Source organism: Neomonachus schauinslandi, chromosome 3 (assembly GCF_002201575.2).
Source record: "Neomonachus schauinslandi chromosome 3, ASM220157v2, whole genome shotgun sequence".
In the NCBI taxonomy this organism is placed as follows: Eukaryota; Metazoa; Chordata; class Mammalia; order Carnivora; family Phocidae; genus Neomonachus; species Neomonachus schauinslandi.
In genome coordinates, this window is record NC_058405.1 from 127,322,709 (window position 1) to 127,342,355 (window position 19,647).

Genomic DNA, 19,647 nt, shown 5'->3' on the forward strand with positions numbered 1-19,647 from the left:
CCCCCCCCCCCCCCCCCCCCCCCCCCCCGCTTCCGGCTCCTAGCTCAGCAGGGAGTCGGCTTGAGGATTTCTCTCCCTCTACCCCTTCCCCCACGCACGCTCTCTCTCTCTCTCTCTCTCAAATACATAAACTTAAAAAAGAAATAAATGCAGTAACATATTATTTTCATAAATATAGAAAGACCTTAGGGAAATACCCATCCCAGAAAAAATAGCTTAACTTCAGTTCATCATTCATTCGCTCAAGTGGAAATAAAATGTTTTTCAAGTAATCCTGGTGCATGAAAATCTGGATATATGGTGGAATACACACTGAAAATTATTTCTTTTTTATTTTATAGAATGACTCACCATAGGATTTTTTTCCCTGGTGAATTTAAAATAAATTCTGATTTAAAGAAATTTTATTTCTTATTCTAAGTCTCAGAAGCAGCTGCTTGAATTAGCAACCTGAATTAAACCAAGGTAGAAACTATCCAGGTAAATCTCTATAAATATTCCTTTCTACAGAAATATCATAGGGTGATCTTTTCAGCTCTTCTGAAATGACCAGATCTCCTGCATTATAAAAACCTATGCCTTAAATGTACATTCTTTCATCTAAAATGTAATCCCAACATGAAACTCCTTTTTTAAAATAATATTTTAATTATAATTTGCATTTAAAATTATATTTATTTATATCTTTAAATATTTTCAGTTTAGGTCCTAAAAATCATTGGTATTGTTTTTTGGTACATTTTAGTCTAGTTTAAACTGCAATGTCAGTGATTACAAGTTTTTAAAAATTCCTTCTCATTCTAGCAAAAGTCAGTCCAGCATACTGATTTAATGCCTTTGTTTACATGATTTTTAAATTCCATCAAAAATTCTAAGAACAAAAAGAATTGGCAACCTCTGGATTTGTATCAGATTATGTAAATCCCATGTATGGCTTATAAAAAGTGCTAATGTGTGGTTTATAAACATATATTCAGCTGCCTTTGAGTTTTCGATAACAAAGAATTTTTAAGATTCAAGACAATAAAAAACATATCAAATGTTTATTGTTTGGACTTAGCCTAATTCTATCTTGTTTTCTTGAAGAAGTTTTTTGTCTTTTGAAACTTTGGGTTATATGCTTCTGTAGCTACTCATTCATTTAGGAAAAAACTGCTGAATACCTAAATGGAAGACATTTTGCTGGTCTTTCAAAATATAGTAGTAATTAAGATACACAAACCTGAGACTGCATAAACCTAGTTCATTTAGGCTGATAAATTTCTTATGGACAATGAATTTATAGGCTTCCTAAGCCAGCTTCTTTAGTGAGGAGATAAGTTCAGTGAAAAGTTCCTAACAGATTGTACATGATGACACATGATAAATAGCAAAAGTGTAAGTGCTAAGGATGGAGATGAGAATCAGCCTGGGAGTCTGGACCAAGAATAAAGAAATTTGGAGCATTTTGAGTTGTTTTGGGGGGCACAACACTTAGGATGATCAAATGTTGAGGAATAAGGTCTTATTTCAGGAATGGGAAGGTTTTCCTATTGAGTATTTACTTAGGAAAGTTTTGTTGATGGACATTAAAAGGAGAAATGTTCATTCTAAAGGCTGAATATTGGTCAGTTTGCTCTATAGAACCTCTACTTGCCCAGATTGATGATGTTCTATTTTTTTTTTTGTAGTGAATTTGATGTAACTGTAGTCTACTTTTGCTGTATTATTATTAGCTTCTTGTTTTAATGGTTTTAGTTTTATTATTCCCATGCCTTTTGGATACACATCTTTAAATATTTTTTGTTGTTGTTGTTGATTGGGTGGGGAAGGTGAAATTGAAATACACTTAAAGAAAAATCATGGGAAATAATTTAACATTTATGGTGTTCTTTTCTCTCATCTGTCAAATGAGGATATTCATTGTGATGACTCATAAGGTCTGCATCTAAAATTCTTGGATTTCTGTCAACATTGTATTGCCTACCAAATTTTATTTAGCAGTTGGTGTACACACAATTATTACACAAGACCCTCATTATAAATTGTTAGTTTGGAGACAAGATAGCTTTATATGATAGTAGGAAAGGAGTTAGATGGATAGATAGCACTCTTTCATTGATGCAGGATGCCTCCAGGTGAATTTTAGGATTCGGCTCCTAAGTGTTTTATCCGTCAATAAACAAGAGTTATTTTTTTTCCTTCAAAGAGTTATCATGTCCCTTTCCTGAGATTTTAAATTCAAACCCTATACCACACCATTTAATTGAAATAATTTCCCTAATTGTGTTTCTTTAGGCTTTTATTTGCAAATGAACTATAAGATCCTTAGTACAGGTACCATATTCTGAATTCCCTTCAGGGTCCAGCAGAATAAGGGGATATCATGGACTCTTAATCACTGGTTACAATGAGAGTTATAGTAAGAAAAGTAATCAGTGTAGGAGCTACAAACCTCTATCTGTATTCCCTGAAGAAAGAGTTACCAGTTAGTTGGGAATGTTTGTATGATAGAGAGGTTGTCTAACCTACTATGATTGATGGGAGATTTCTTGCTTATGAAATCTCTAAGGTGGGTGCATGGGTTTTATAATGGTTAAAACAAAAACAAAAAAGAGCATCTCAGAGAAACTCAACAGATATTTGAGGTCTTCTGATACTCAAATTTGATCAGTCAATCCAATTAGTAGAGAAATGATGTAATTTTTATGTGCTCCAGAAACAGGATACAAATGGGGCACATTGATCTAAGTAAACCTGAAAGTTCCAGAAGTCTTTTACAGGATGTTCCTTTGTTAACAATTCAACCCAAACCTACATGTCCTCTTTATAAGGTATTATGTAATCATTTGAATAGTAATAACTACTCCATAGAAACTAAATTTATTTAAATGAGCAAACTATAAGCTCCACAAAATATGCAATGCAACCATCCATGGTGTATAGTATAGTCCAAAGTCAGCTAAGTACCCATGATATAAGAAATATATTCTCTCCCTCTTCCTCTTCCTCTCTTTTTCTTTTCCTCTTTCTCTCTATGTCTATCTGTCTCTCTATATGTTGATTTTTTTTTACATATTATTTACATATAAACATATATAATTTTCTATACATAAATATTATAAAGCTTATTATGGGTATAAAATAAGATATATGGAAAACTATGAAATACCTTATACGTATGATATTATTATTAACAGGAGCTCTCAGCTAATAGAAATAGTTTACACATTTTCCTACTCTTAGGGTTAGAAATAGTTAACTCAGGTCTGTTTCCTATCATGTGCACTCTCTATCTTGATGAGCCTTGTATTCCCATTGCTAACCTCAGCTTACCAATGGTTTTACCACAATCTGTCAGTCATCAGTCTTCCACCCTACTTCTGTACCTCATTATCTCCATTGCTACACATTAAGTTACAGAATTTTGGAACTGGAAGGGACATGAAAAATCATCTAGTTTAATACATTCCACTCATTAGAAAACAGACCTAAATATTTAAATGGCTTTTTCAAGAGCACCCAGTTATTTAGCATGGACTTTTGGACTTGAACCCAGATTTGGTGCTTTAGTCTAGTGCTTTTCCATTTGATCATCCTATAATCCAACCTCTCTTATCCTGTGCTTCCGAACTCTAGTGCTTCAACATTGGAATTCTATAAAACCTGAATTTCCTGCTTCACTCTGGCAAATTTCCAAAATTCCTTCCCAACTCTTCAACTTCCCCGACTGTTCAGTATCTTGGGAAAAATACAGGAGCTAGAGCAGAACTATTTTCCATCAGTGTTTCAGAGAAAGGTTAATAGCATAGATTAGAGGAAGGAAATTGTTTATTGAGCACATGCTAGATGCCAGGCTCAGTATTGTTTTCATATTTCCTCATTCGGCCTTCACAACAACTCCGGGAGATGGGTATCATGATATTCGTGTCAAAATAGAAAACAAGGACTCAGATTTTTTATCAGACTTGTCCAGATGCTACATTATTAGTAAGCATTGGCAACGAGGCCAAACCCAGTTCCACCCAACTCCAAAGCCCATATTCTTTCATGAAAACATGCTACTTCAAACAGCCCATTTGGGTAGGAAACAACTAGTTGGTTATTTAATGAACTACAACCATGTAATCACTATAGGAAATACAAAGGAAAAATGGGACATAACCTTGAAGAATATGAAGAATTGAGATGAAGTGATTTGAGTCAGAACACTCTAGATGTGAATGTAGAAAACAGTGAAATATTTTCCCTTATGTAATTGTATAAACATGTGGTGTTTGTGTGGTACGGTGACATGGCTGTTCTGATGGGCCAATCGTGGCTGATTATGGACAATAAGATCGTATAGGAAGGATGGAGCAGATGGGGAGTCTTGAAAATCAGGTAAGACTGTTGAACCATAAATACAGATGATAGATACTTTACCAAAGTGCAAACATACTGAGTGCAGAGTGTTAAAAATATTATTTTAATCGTAGTTATAAGATTAAAAAAGAGGTACCTTGAAAGATGAAATAATGGATCTTCTTATCAGCTTATATATAAAAAATAAAGGAAAAGTAAGTAAAAATGGCTATTAGATTTCTATTTTTGAAGTTGGAAGGCTCTTTGAAGCTGGGAGGCTACTACTAGAAGTAACATAAGACTGAACTGAGATAGTTAGGAATTTCAATAAGCTGTGAGAAAGATGATCTTTCAGCTGTCACATATTATGTTTAAAGTTATCCTTAACGTTCTGTAACAGTTGGAAATATAGGACCAGGGCACAGCTTATACCACAAGAGTAGATAATTCCTATAGTTGTTGAGTACATAGAAACATTGAGTGGAAAACATAGCCTTAGTAGACATAAGAAGTCCAGAAAAGAAGGAGTGATTGGAAAGATCAAGGAACAATCATTAAAAAAAAAAATCCATTTATAGGTGCCAAAGATGAAGAAAATCTCAAGAATCTGGTAGGTGTTCTACTAAGTCAAATAATGGAGTAAAGTTGAGGTTACTTATGGGGTAGATATTTATGTAATTGTCTGCCAACTATTCCCTTTTCAACTTCTGTTAGGAATTGCTCCTCCACCTGTTTGATTCCTCAGGTCTGTCATGTTTTCACATGGCTCCACCTTCTGCCTCTGATTAAACCAGAGGTGAGCATCTGACTTAAGCTATGCCAAACAAGAGTCCTATCGTGAGTCTTTGAACTAGAACTGAAAAAGAGATACAGTTTTTTTTCCAATGTAGAGGTTACAAGATGTAAAACCAGTGAGCTATGGCTGAGCATGTTTCCTGACCCAGAGACAAAAGATGAAGTGAACATTTGGCCTACATCCAAGCTCTTGGTTAAAGCATTTCCTGAAGCCCAACTGCAAAATTACCCTTTATATGGTTTGGTAGTGCATCTTTTTCTTTCCATTCTAGGAGTCAATTTTTTTTTATTTTCCCCTTAAGCTAGTTTGAGTTTGTTTCCGTCTTGTGCCAAAAAGGAAGCTCTCTTGATTAATCCGTTTTTTACTTGTTTATACATTTCAATGTTCTCATATAAAGGAGGAAATGTACATGTCAGCATACACATACACAGATGTCTGCTCAAATAATTTGAACCAAAAGTATGGCTAAATTTTACAAATGCCATTTCACCAACTATTTCTTCTCTTGTGTGAATACTACTGAAGCATTTTATTAGGTAATTCAATTTGAAACAACTATGTTCTCTTTTATACAGAAATAAATCTTTATATATTTCCTTTAATTGACATGATTTCTTCAGAGGCTGTGTATATTAAAACTGTATTTTTGTGGAACCAGAATTAGATATTATGGTTTTTCTGGACCTATATTTCAGCAAGAACGACAGTAAAAATTTTAATGAGCCTACAACTGGTAAGACACCATGGTCAATTAGTAAGGACATTGGTCTGAGCAATCAGCATTCATACCAGTTGAATTTTAGATCTTATTGCCTACACAGCACAAATGGATTTTTTCTTTGGTCTATATCTCCCGCCCCTACCAAAGGAAATAAGTAGACTTCAAATGAACTTACCAAGTTTCCTACAGTCAGTACACTACTGAATTGGCCAGTCATTGGGTAGTGCTCCATGGCCATAAAGAGGGTATTTAAGACAATGCAAATAGTGATGGCAAGATCAACAAATGGATCCATAACAATTAAATTCACAAGATGCTTTACTTTTAACCATGCATCACAGCAGTCCCAGATCAAAAACACATTGGCAAATCTGTACCAGCATGGTGGACATTTCTGTCTAGATTCTTCAAGTTCTAGGGGAATAATAAAAAGGGAGAGTAGTAAATAACAATAAAAATGAGTTATTGTTGCTATAGATTATACATTATTTTATACAATCAATGCTTCTACCTGGGAATGGAAGTTCATATTACTTAGCTTAACAAACTTGAGAAGACAATCCCATTAAATATCTTCACAAAATATTCATTAAAAATTTCATATAAACATCTTTCTCCTTTAATTAAATGTAGAAAATAAACACCTTCATTTAATATTTTGCTTCAAATTAACTAACTTTATTACCTAATAACTAGGTAATTATTGATTATATTGCAATATTCTTTTTATCAAAACAATTTTTATTTTATCTTATTTATTTTTTTAGATTTTATTTATTTGTTTGAGAGAGACAGAGAGAGCATGAGCAGAGAGAGGGAGAAGCAGACTCCCTGCTGAGCAGGGAGCTGGATGCTGGGCCAGATCCCAGGATCCTGAGATCATGACCTGAGCTGAAAGCAGATGCTTAACTGAATGAGCCAAACAATTTTTAAATAAGCTTTACAGAAATATTAAATGTATCAAACACTTATTATTTCTTTTGAAAGTATCTATTTAAGAACAATGTCTAAAGCTATGATCCTTATTAATGTGTGCGACCAATTCTGTCTTCTGATGTCTCCACATTAGCATTAATCTTGCACACAATGAGAATGTAGTATGTCCTTTTTGGTATAGATTCAAACCCATATCTACTTATGTTATTCATATTTACTCATATCTTTCAGAATTTTAACATAAAATATTTTTCAAAGTTACTAGTAATTTTAATGGGTGAAACCTGTTGTAGTTATTATGTGACTGTTCAGATATCATACACACCAACAGGACAAGATACAAAATATATCTGATATATTCTAAAGAACACATGTTACGCATGTTAAATCTACTTATGTAAAAGACTTACAAAATTACAGAACTAATGTAATATCCCTCCAAACTTCATTAAGTGGAGAATTATTTAATGAATGAATAGGGGAGTATTAGTTGCTGTGTGTTCCCATGGGTCAAAATCAGCAAGCATTTGTGTAAGCTCTCCTTTGGAGTAATGTAATGGTTTCTGTGTGTGTGGAAGATGGAGAAGAGATCTTTTCTTAGGGTCAGTGTTGAACACAGGTTTTCATTTGTTCAGTTCATTCACATGCCTCCCCCAACCACATCACCGCCTCCCTGCCTGGAGAACAGACTAAAGCTTGAAAGAGATGTTTCCTTGTGCTTTTACATACCAAGACTTAAGAAGGGAAGTGTATATTCTAATTGTTTAGGGATAATGTAAGATAATGATAAAAACTCACTGACATAACATGGAGGGGGGAAATATCACGCTGCAGACAAGATAAGGAGTTAAAAAGAAAAGGAACAGTATTAGTTTTTGTAACCAGTGTGATAATACTGTATTTTATATATCATCTACTTAGACAGTTCTGATCTTGGGTAATTGACTTTGGTAATTTTATGAGAAGAAATAGTCCCACAAAGCATATCATCTTGTAAAGCTGACTATCTCATGTCCTGCTTCTTACCCTCCATTGTGTTGGTCAGGATGCTAGCTATGCTCATGGCTCTTTGCCGTCCAGAGGAATCCTCCAGCATCTCCATTGAAATCTGGTAAGAACTTAGCCTTCTCTTTCTGACTTCCGTTTCAGTGGTGGTGCCCTGCAAACCAAATACTGATGGTTCAAACCACCCTTTCTATTCATAATACAACACCACATAGCATTTCTTTGGACAGTCATGCTACATGCAGTTTTTCCAGGTAATAACTTTCAAGTAATAATAAAATACTGAGTTTATTATTAAGTTATAAACACTTTTAAAAAAAATTATCACAGGTGATAGTGTTTAACAAGAATTCACCAGTTAGATGCAACTGTGTAGGGCAATTTTGTTGCAGGAATGTTTTAATTAACCTGTTGGAATTTTCAGAGAAATTTTCATAAGCATGCTAAAGTCATGTATTGTTTCATTTCACTCAAATGGAGATTATTTTCAGCTTATCTCAATGATTAATAATCAGATCAGTCTTCTCCCCCCAAAATAATAGGATTATAATGTTGTGAAGCTGAATTGTTTTCTTTGAAGCTGTATTGACAATATTGACGTATATGGGCCAGTTTTTTTCCATGCACAAACACAGATGTACAATGAAATGTGTGTGCTTTCCTGAGATTTCTTTGATTATTTCTATATGCCATCCTATAAGAAATCAAAACATTTTAGAGTCATTTTAATACACATCAAAACATTTTAGCATCCCTGTAATACCAATTTATGTATGGAAACTGCCTATTATCAATATATCAATATATATTATCAATATATTGGTCATGATAATACTTAATTTTAAGTATATTAAATTTCCAGAATTTGAATAAAAAATTTTATAATTCTGTGAGAGCACACATTTATAATAACAATTTGGTTGTCACAGTGCCCATTATTTTATGTTGGTAGGTCTATTGAATTTGCAGATATGTTTTCTCTCGGACTCTAAAAACTCTAAGGCATTTGAAAGCTAATGGTCCCAAACAATTCAATTGGTTCTAAAGATTTATTATTTTTCATTCAATAAATCATATATTATTTCTGAGGCATTTCATTTTGGGGAAGCAGGATGGTGTAACAGGCTAAACTGCCCAGGCTTCGATTATTTCAAATTGGTGTATAATGTCAGTAGTAGCTAACTTATCTATTATCACCTCTGGCGGAAGTTGTCCAGTAGGTGAGGTTAGAGCTGACGGTCCACCCACCAAGGAAACCACACCATTGCAATCCACAGTGCTGTGCATCTTCCCATTTGCTGGAAGCCCTGGCACCATCCTGGATGACATACTGGCCTGACTAACGTTACTGTTGCGTCGCTCTCCGTGTCTGTGCGGCACAAACAATGAGTCTCTCCTGCTCTCGCTGTCTTCAAATGTACTGTGCTCATCATCAGCAAAGTCATTTTCAGAACCGACGTCCTTTGCTCGACCTCTGAAGCTGAAAATGCTTGTTTTGCTATTGCGTCGTGGGGAAAACAGGGAGCCACGGATACTTAACAGAGACTGAGGAGAGAGCAAGGAAGAAAGGAATTGGGGGGGCGGGGAAACACAGTTACTTAACAGAAGTCTTAATATTGCAGAATCTGTTTGCATTTGGATTAGAATACTCTTGCTCTTAAATACAGGTAATCAAGTTTATAGATAACACGTATGTTTTGATATTTTTATTAAAGACCACAATGCAAATTTAAGTAAGAGTGTTTTTTTCTGATTAAGAATCCTAATTTGCAATTTGCTAAGTGCACAACCATTTCATTTGATCTTAACTCCAATACTGTGAGGTGGATTTTGTTATCATAATGTGATAGGTGTGGAATGTGATGCCAGAAAGGACAAATAATTCTTTTTGGAGGAAGTGGTGGTTAAACAAATAGTAGATGGCTTTTACTCTGAAATGCTATGATCTGAAGGGCATGCAACTTGGAAAATAAATTATGGCTCAAGAGAGATTGTTGGCTCAAATTTAAAATATCTGTACCAAATACGTTACTTCTAGATAATGACTTAAAAACAAAACTATTATCTCTCTGTTCTCTTCTTTTGAATTCTAAAAGGAAATTAGTGTACTCTTTTTCTGGATCTGTTTATCTCTGTCCATGTGGGAATAAAAGTCACGAAACTTACCTATGATGCTGTCTTCCAAATTTGCTAATAGTTTCCCAAATAGCTACTAGTGATTCACCTTAAGAGAATACATGTCAAAACAAACACAACAGAGAGACTTCCTAAAGTGCCATATAAATTGCTATTATTACTTAAAATTCAACACTAGATTAAAAAAGCAAGACATATGTACATGACTTTACCAAGGAGGGTAATGTAGAAGACAGCTTATTCTTTTGATCTCACTTTAATTTTATTAAAAGTAACTGGATGATTCAAAACTTTTTTATTACATGTGTTCACAAGTAAATTGAGTAAATGGTTTCTGGTACTAGAAAATGAAGATTTAGCATGAAATCCATTCTTTCACCTTTTGAATCAATTTTAAACTAGCAGCACCAAATATGTCTATTCTAGCCTTGGTCATAGTTTTCAAAAACATCTCTATTCACCCTGTGGAATCTTTGTTTACTCTCCTCATTGTTAACAATGACATTCCCCGTTGCTCCCCCTGCTTGGACTCTTGTGACCTCCCCTACCTGTCTTCATAGCCAGGGTTTTATATATATATATACGTGCATGTATATATGTATATATACCTATATATGTATGTATATGTACACACACATATGCATACATATCCATATGGCCATGGTAAACATTCCTGTACCTTTCCATTCTTCTTCCAAACTTCAGTATAAAGCCAAATAAAATAATTTTAGTGGGAAAAAACATAGGAAAGGAAGACTCCATCAAATTTATTTTTGGATCCTCTGCCTAATTAGGTCATGCTCATTTTCTTAGGCCCCATTTTTAGCTTTATTTTTATGGCTTTTCCCAGATTGCAAAGCACCAGAATAATCGTGTTGCCCTCTGTCATAGTGATGTTCTGGAAAGATAGTATTCATTAAGAAATGTGCTGTTGCTTTGGACATAGTTAGACTGTCCAGCTTGTCCAAACCAAGACTGTGCTTTTTTGACACTTAGTTTGCACACAGTTGGCTACCCAATGTCAGACAGTAGCTAGACTGATTTTCTAGTTAATCAAAGTGATCAAGAAATCAGATATCGTGAAGACTTAAACTCAACCCCCAGTAATAAACAATGTTAATGTTTTAATTTCCTTAGACTCAATTTTAATTATCAATATAATACTGGTCATTATCAGACTTGTGTTTCAAAACTTTAGTGTGTATTTTTAGGTCCCAGGTTTTGTTTTGTTTTGTTTTGTTTTTTATTTGACTTGGGATTCAGTAAGTAGGGAATAGGACTCTGGAAATTGAATATTCAACACACATTCCAGGTGATTCTAATGCAGGTACTAGAAGAATACTCTTTGTCTTGCATTAATCCCTAGGATGGTTCAATGTAATCATCTTAGTATACCTATGTTCAGCGACTGTCTTTGGAAACTGAAAATCAGTCTGTACTATATTGGTTGAGAGTATATGGTATGTGTGCATGTATATAATGTATCTGGTACATGCCTTTAATTTGAATGTTTTTATGTTGGGGTGTTTTCAAAGTGTTCCAGAATTTTGACTTTTATTTGAAACTTCTATTCACTCTTTGGAAAGTATAATAATGGGTGTGAGCACAGCTTCCAAAGCAACAGAGACTGAAAAAGAAGATAACTAAAATAGTATTCAGAGAAAATAAACCCAAAATAACACACTAGAAGATGCAGCAAAGTAGAGGGAATACCCACAGCTGTGGCAGCCCTTTCTCTAAGGAAAACAAGCTTTTATGCTTTAAGGACCGAAAGGCCATTTTTCTTTGCTTCAGGCATGACAAAACATGAATCCCAGGTATCTTTATTTTTTTGCCTTGTCCCAAGAAGGTAAATATGAACTTTCTCTCTTATAATTTTTGTTAACAAAAGGGAAAATAGAAGAAATTAGGTCTGTAAAACACAATCCTGCAGGTAGGGATTGAACTTGAAGTCAATTGGGAAAAGTCCAGATAGAAGATGATGCAGAGAATATAAAGATGTATGTACCTATCAGTGTTTTCAATAAATCAACAACTATACTTGGTTATAGCAACAAACCTGGTTTAAAAGAAATTGTCTCGGTGTGTCCAAACAACATAGCTAAAATCTTTGGAGGGGATTCACTTCCCATTGTACACCCTTAAGTACCTTTTCATGTTGTACTATGAACATGATTTATCTATTTGAAGATAAAATAATGTAATAAATGTAAAATAACATTTAAAAATTTATGTTAATAGAAGGCAGGGTACCCATAATTGGTGGCTTCCCTGCCCTCACATTTTCAGAAGATAAATTTGTTTTGAACTCATGCCATGTCCATCTTCTGCTTCCTATTCCTACTACCTTCGCTGATTCTCTTTACTATCACAGAGCCCTTTTTTATTTATACAACCAGAAATTGTAAACAGCTTCTGGTATATTTTTGCTTATGAGTTATGTTATGCTCCCTGCCTGTTTTTACTGGGATTTGTAAATATCAGTGTTAATAGGATCTTTCTTTTACTTTTGACATCTCTCCCATCTGTCTGTCCGTTTATCTACCTACCTACTATCTATCTACAAATACTATAAAATGAACTACATGTAACATATGTATATACTGATTCTGTTTTTAGTGTTAAAACCCTGGCTGCCACCTAATTTCTTTCTGCTCTTGCCTGTCTGTGGTTCACTCACCACAGGCCTCCCAGCTGCTCCTTGAGCATTCCAGGCATACTGCCGTGGCAGGGCCTTACATTTGGCTCTTCCGTGAGTCTGGGATGCTCTTCAATGAGATAGTCTCTTCCTTTGCCTCCTGAAAAATCTTTGCTTAAATGTCTCCTTTACAGTGAGGACTTCCCAAACCACCCTATTTAAAATTTTTACATCCACTTAGTGCTCCTGATCCCCTTTTTGTGATTTGCTTATTTTTTCCCCATAGCACTTATCACCTTCTAACATAGTCTGTAACTTATTTATCTTATTTATTGTCTGGCTTCTTCTTTAGTATAAATTTCCATGATGTCACAAAGTATTTTCATTTTCTAGAACTATTTCTGCCACATAGTAGGTGGTCAATAAATATTCGTTGATTGGCTGAATCCAGTTTCTATTTGAGCACAGTGATGAAACAGTGATGGAAACAATACTGTTTTCAAAAACATATAAATATGCTCATGTAAATATTGCTACTGTGCATACACCTATGTGATAATTGCAACTACTCAGAAGTTTTTAGTTTCCCTCATTTGGAATCATTCACCAATTTTAACTTAATAAGAGCTTTACTCTTTGTCACATAAGGTTTCTATATATTGCTTAATCTCTCACAAATCTTTAAGGTAGACATTATTACCCCCTTTTACAGAAATCTTACAAAAATACAAGTCACTTGAGTAGGGTAACAGTACTCACTTGGGAGTTGAGATATGAACACAAGCTTCTGTGACGTCAGTCATTATGGTATAGTGTCAAATACGCCTAATCCTAATGACTCCTAATAGTCCTAATAATGCTAAAATATCAAGGTAACAGTTTAAGCCAAAAGAATCTGGTCAGAGAAACTAACTTGCCCAGTAGAGCTTCCAGTTAATCCCAAATGTGTGGTACTTATTTAAACCATACTTTATAATTGTTTTATGCAAGATAATAATTAGATCTCTTGATATTGGCATTATCTGGAAGAAAATGGTTTTTATCTTTTAACTTCTCATGTGTGCACATCTGTTTTTTCCTAATATGAGAATTCAAATTATTAATATGGAGTTTATTTATTTTTTAAATTTTATTTACATTTTCAATACAAATGATAAAATAAACACCCATTGATAACTTGCATATGCTCTTTCTTCCCAACCAAGAGCTAAACACTATGCTGAATTTGTGCTTATCACTCCAATTTTTAAAAAAGTTTTTGTTCTTTATAAGAAGGATATCATACCTCTTGGTGGATATATAGTTTTTTGCTTTATCTTATTTATATAGTGTCCCTCAAAGCATTATTTTTAGGGTATAATTCTGACCCAGATTAATATGATTAGAGAGTTAATAATTCATGGCACATGAAATTCTTTTGGAACAAAATAGTGTTCAAAGTCATAGCTGTACTTACCACAGATTTCATAATTATTTACTCTTTACATTATGCAACCCATAAAATGTATTAACAAACAGTTAAAACTACTTTCCCTCTTTGACTTGAAAATATGCTGAAGAACTGTGTAGTTGGCATTAAGTCAGAGCAAAAATAGACTGTCTTCAATTTAGGTCTCTTCCAAGAGCATTTAGGTCATCATTTCATTCTAATGTCTCATAGCATGACACCATGTCAGCGTAATGGAGACTTATGACAGCATGGTTCACATATCAAAAGATCAAGGCAAAATCCAGAGACATTTCTTTTCAAAATTCATGCATATGTGGCAATTACAACTTCAGATAATAAAGGCAGATACCCATATCCAAAGATAATAAGTTCATTTGAGGTCTCAAAATGAAAAAGGTAAACAAGAGATTGTAAACTCTCACTGAAGAGAGAAGTCTGATAGGTAAGTTTTACCCTCCTTACCCCCCAAAAACAGAAAATTAAGAAACATGGCCTCAAAATAGAGTATGTTTAAAGCTGATTGCCTTAAAAGTTATTATGGTTTAATGAAAGTCTCTTTTAAAGACAGCTTATGATACAAATTAAATAATCATGTTAAATGTTAGTTCCTTGTCCCTCATTTATATCAGATATTACAAAAATATACCAAAACAAAATACAGTAATTACAAAGCAATAGCAATGACAGAACAAACTGGAGCACTTCATAGAAAACCATACCTGATGAGGGGAGTAGAATTTCTTGTCACTATTCAGTCTGTTTCCATCCATGGAGAAAAGGAAGCTTCTTCTTTTGACACTGTCCTCAGATTCAGATTTGGGAAACCTGTCTCCCTCTCCTTTGTTGTTTCCTTCAAGATGCTCCCTTTGTCTTCTTTTCTTCCTTCGGTTCCTCCACTCCTTAGCGCTTTTAGAACTTAACTTTGATGCTTCTGAAGAACTTTCCAGGAGCTCTCCTAACCCACCTATTCCACTGAAATCTCTTGAAGCAGCTGATGCTGCTGCAACTGCCTGTTTAAGACAAAGCCAGGCACTGTTTACAACAAGTAATTTTGGAAAGAGTTGACTATGTACAAATGTTGCCATTAAGACTACTAATTATAGGTAAACATTGTGTCTTCTGGTCATTACATTGTGTCTTAGAGAGTTTACTTAATAATGACAATTTAAAACAGTATAAAGCAATATGCTAACCTATGCATTAAGGCAGGAAAAGTCTGGTTTGGCGCATCTCTTGGAGAGTCTTTAAAAAAAATAACTCTTTTGAGATTAGCTTCATTTTCAAGGAAAATTTCTCTCTTAAAAATATCTTCTACATTTTAAAAGCAAATGTTCTCCTAGTGGTGGTTGCTGGTCTGATTACTATTCCAATTCCATCCACAGGCTTGTTCTTCCCACGTGTGATTGTGAACAACCGAGTGGTATTTTTTTCCTTCTAAATCTAGGTCTAACACTTTTTCTTTTCCCTTTTTGTGAACTCAAAGAATTTAAAGTGTGTATTATTTTACCACTAGATAGAAGTAGTGGGAATATATTGGCTAGTTTGACCTCTTCCTTCATTTGAATTACACTTAGTACTATAGTTCACAGCCCTGGGGTTATGTTAATTCCAGAGTTAACATGATTAATTTCTTACATAGCATTTTAGCTTTAAATTTTTTAATGTTTATAAATTATCTGTTATAAATAATAACAAATGATTAACATATCAATCAATAAGTACCTGAAATAATCATTTAAGGGATTATAAGATCTTTAAATATTTTCTTTTTATGTTTCAGCACTAAGTATATTTAATCATTTTGAATTTCTGCATGTACTAAAGAAACAACCAGCTCTAAGGTGAAGCATGGCAAATTGTTTTGTAATGAATAGTATTTTTAGACTGGAAGTGATCTAACCATGACTAGAGGATATGAAACAGTGATATAGTTCCTATCAAAGCTGAGTTCTCATTAAGTATATTCCTGTTTTTAAATATGATCATGGAAGTGGAAATGATTAAATTATGAGAATACTGGTTCAATTCTTTACATATGTCACTACTAAATATAAACAACTCTAATTTATCTACCCATTTTGTTTTATTTTCTCCACTAGATATATGCTAGATAGGAATTTTGTCAAATGCATTTGTACACATTGCCTAGTATGTCACCTGACATGAAAAGTGTCCAGTAAGTGTTTGGTGAATAGAGATGAAAAGGGCATTCTGTCAATTGTCTCAGACACTGGGGTGGGTGAAGAATAAGACATATATAGACTTGAATTTTCAAGATATTGTAAGAAACTATGTGTCAGAATGGTCTGTATAACAGGAACATTGTAGGAAAGAAGATAAAATTTATAATGAGTATGACAACATGTGCTTTTTGTTTTTTTCTTCCTGAGGAGAAGCAAATCCTCCACAGTAGCTTCCATTTCTGAATCTCATCTCAACACATTACAAAGAAAAAAAAAAGTTTTAAATCTAAAGGTGCTATAAATACAAATTCTCTAGGATTGTCATGATCCCAGGGATGGGAACCATAGTACTACGTATAGTATTAAATATGTGTTGGGCTAAGCAATGTAAAATGTACATAAAATGGAAAACAGATATTTGTTTATATTAAATACTATATTCAATTTAAGACTCAGTATAAGACAATGCCTAGCAATTAAATGGAACAGTAATTCAGAATTTGGGTATTTACGGAATTATATACAGTCATATAACCAGATTTTTTATTTAATTCTTGATTATTAGTATCACTTTTAATGTCAGTAGTAGAAGATGAGAAATATTAAAGGCCTTTTGTAAAGATGAATGAGGCTAATGTAAATATATATAAAATAAAGTGAATAAATGAGGCACTTATTTGTAGCAAGTTAAATATAGTTGCTTAGTGCTTGATACATAGAAGATACATAATGTACAGCAGTTGTTGAAAGAATGAATATACATATATTTATTTTTATCCAAATAAAGCCCTTAATTATTCTTTCCACTTTGTATACACAGTAACACAGTGCAACACATAGCATTAATCATTTATTGACTTGTTTGTAGTTAGAAACAAAGGGAGTGGTGGTAATATTCCTTTGCCATAATCCTGAAACTCATGTTCATTTAAATCACTTCCGGAATTTGTTTTGCATAAGACATGATTTCCCTACCTATTCTGGATAACTGTACAAATAACTCAAAACTAAAGCATTTATAAGGCAACAGTGGTAACCTCCCGACACAACACATTTTCTGTGTCACTCATCAACTCAATCTGTCATTGTTCCACTGCCAGTGATTTGCCGATTCCCTCAAAGGCAGATGTTTCCTGTCACCTCTTATGTCTGTGTACCTGTTTCTACCCATCTCTGTGACAAGACCAATGTCCTGCTTACTTAGACTAAGAGTATTGCTTTCACTGGCTTGATGAATTCCTCTTTTTTAAAAAAAATTATGTGATAACGAGAGAGAGAAAGAGCGAGTGCACAAGCAGGGGGAGCAGCAGAAAGGGAGGGAGAAGCAGACTCCCTGCTGAGCAGGGAGCCCAATATGGGGCCCTATCCCAGGATCGTGGGACCATGACCTGAACCAAAGACAGATCCTTAGGCAACTGAGCCACCCAGGCACCCCCTTGATGAATTCCTCTTGTAACAAATAACAAATATATGCTTAATATTTACTCAAGGAGTAACATTTAGTTCTTCTTCTTTTTTTTTTTTTAAAGATTTTATTTATTTTTCAACAGAGAGAGAGACAGCGAGAGAGGGAACACAAGCAGGGGGAGTGGGAGAGGGAGAAGCAGGCTTCCTGCAGAGCAGGGAGCCCGATGCGGGGCTTGATCCCAGGACTCCGGGATCATGACCTGAGCTGAAGGCAGACACTTAACGACTGAGCCACCCAGGTGCCCTAGTTCTTCTTATAACATTTCTGTGTGATTCAATGTAAGCTCTATAACTCACTGTGTTTGTGTGTCCTTAAGAAATAAAGCCGCGTGACTGCTTGTAATTACACTTCACTTTAAAACATAAATCCAGTTTAAAAAGCCCATTCAGAATCACAAGACATTAACTATAATACCTGTTTCAATTTTACCTCTAATTATATTGGCTCTCTTAAATGCCAGTATTTCTAATTTTGTCCCAAAGCTTCCTATTAAATTTTTCCTATCAGAGTTGTATACACTGCTATGGGATATGCTGTCTTGGGCACGATTAGGCATTTAAAGACCACAAATTAAATGCCAAGCACAGTTATGATGATTCAGTGTAAAACATTTTTTTTTTTGGTTGGGTTTTGTCTTCAATCATCCTTTAAAGTTACACTTGATTTGTGAGTTCACTGAGCTTACTGTTACTTTTTCATGTCGAAACAAAGACTAGCTCTAGGAGGTCCTTCAACAGATACTAAATGAAAATGGAAGAGATGCTAGGCCTCATGAAGTCATTGGCTAGATGGTACCTTTGAAGAGTGACAGGTGGTTAGCAAGACATAAGTTACAGTGGAGCACCAATGATCTCATGGGTAGACTATGTCTCCCTCTCTGTCTGCTTCCAACACCTTCCTCTGTTTCAGTACTGGCTATTTACTGCACATTGTCACCTGTGTTCTCAATAAGGAGGTAAAATTGGATTGGTACTGTGTCATCCCAGTCCAAATTAAAACACTGGGATCATTTACCCTAGGATCAGTTTAAATTTTTGTACATATGAAGCTAAAGCTGAGCCAAATCATGATTTGATCACTGGAATTCAGTAACTGACTTTTAAGTGAAAAGAATGCACATTTTTTAGTTGACCTAATTAGGATGTAGATAATTAGATTCTTTAAACTTCTAACAGACATTGTGCACTTTTACTTCTAAATTTAAAAGATACTACTCTTTTAATTGATGCTATATTTTACCCTAAAGTGACTGAATTTCAGAATGTACTCTTAACTCCTGTACTATATATCTATATAGTATTTTCAAGCACATTGCTTTGTCTGTTTTTATAAAGGATAATAGAATAATCCAATGCTATAAAATACATTTATGTACAATCTACAAATATTATTTCCCATATTCATTTAAAACTTTGAAATAAATAATTGCCCTGTAAATAGATAACATATTTCATTCTTACAAATGTTTTATTTATAGTGATCTGAAATAAACTCTTCAGTACTTGAAATGTAGTAGAACTTTCTGCCAAGCATGAGGTATATTTTGTGAGATTTTTAAGTGTCACCAAACTTATTTAAAGCTTTCCTTATAAAATCACTAAAATATAGCCATGATACTACTCTGTACCCAATGGTAAGAGGAAAATAGTAAAGCTAGCATGTTTAAGAAATGCTAAGAATATGGTTGGGCTGGGTAACCAGCTAAACAGTTCATTGTCAAATCCCTGTCTCACCAAAAAATGCCTCAAAGAAAAGGACTTAATGCTATATGTTGTGCATCTTCAAATTAACTCAGAATTATTAAAAACTTAAATTTTGACTCTACCCATTGAATCTATAAATTTGTCATTCAAATAATGCTTTAAATATCTGGAACTGACCATCTGAAAAAAAAAAAAAACACTATGTATCAAAAAGCCACTATGTACAAAAGCTGTTTGGACTACTGCTCCTGGCTAAGATATAGTAACAGGGATTCGCTGTCCCTCCTG

The 19,647-nt window shown here is 34.2% G+C and overlaps 1 protein-coding gene across 6 annotated transcripts in view; it reads right to left on the minus strand.

Annotated features, from left to right (window-relative positions):
- Positions 1 to 19,647, minus strand: part of SCN3A (sodium voltage-gated channel alpha subunit 3) — an 87,493-nt gene that overhangs the window by 34,136 nt on the left and 33,710 nt on the right. For 2 of the 6 annotated variants that reach the window (XM_021703131.1, XM_021703130.1), the window contains exons 10-13: positions 14,725 to 15,015; positions 8,979 to 9,326; positions 7,803 to 7,935; positions 6,016 to 6,254 (exon numbers count right to left, since the gene is read on the minus strand). In XM_021703131.1, the coding sequence (XP_021558806.1) occupies positions 6,016 to 6,254; positions 7,803 to 7,935; positions 8,979 to 9,326; positions 14,725 to 15,015 (1,011 nt within the window). Of the gene's footprint in view, positions 1 to 6,015; positions 6,255 to 7,802; positions 7,939 to 8,948; positions 9,327 to 14,724; positions 15,016 to 19,647 lie in introns of all 6 variants that reach the window. The other 4 variants (XM_044913663.1, XM_021703132.1, XM_044913664.1 and 1 more) reach the window with 4 other exon arrangements.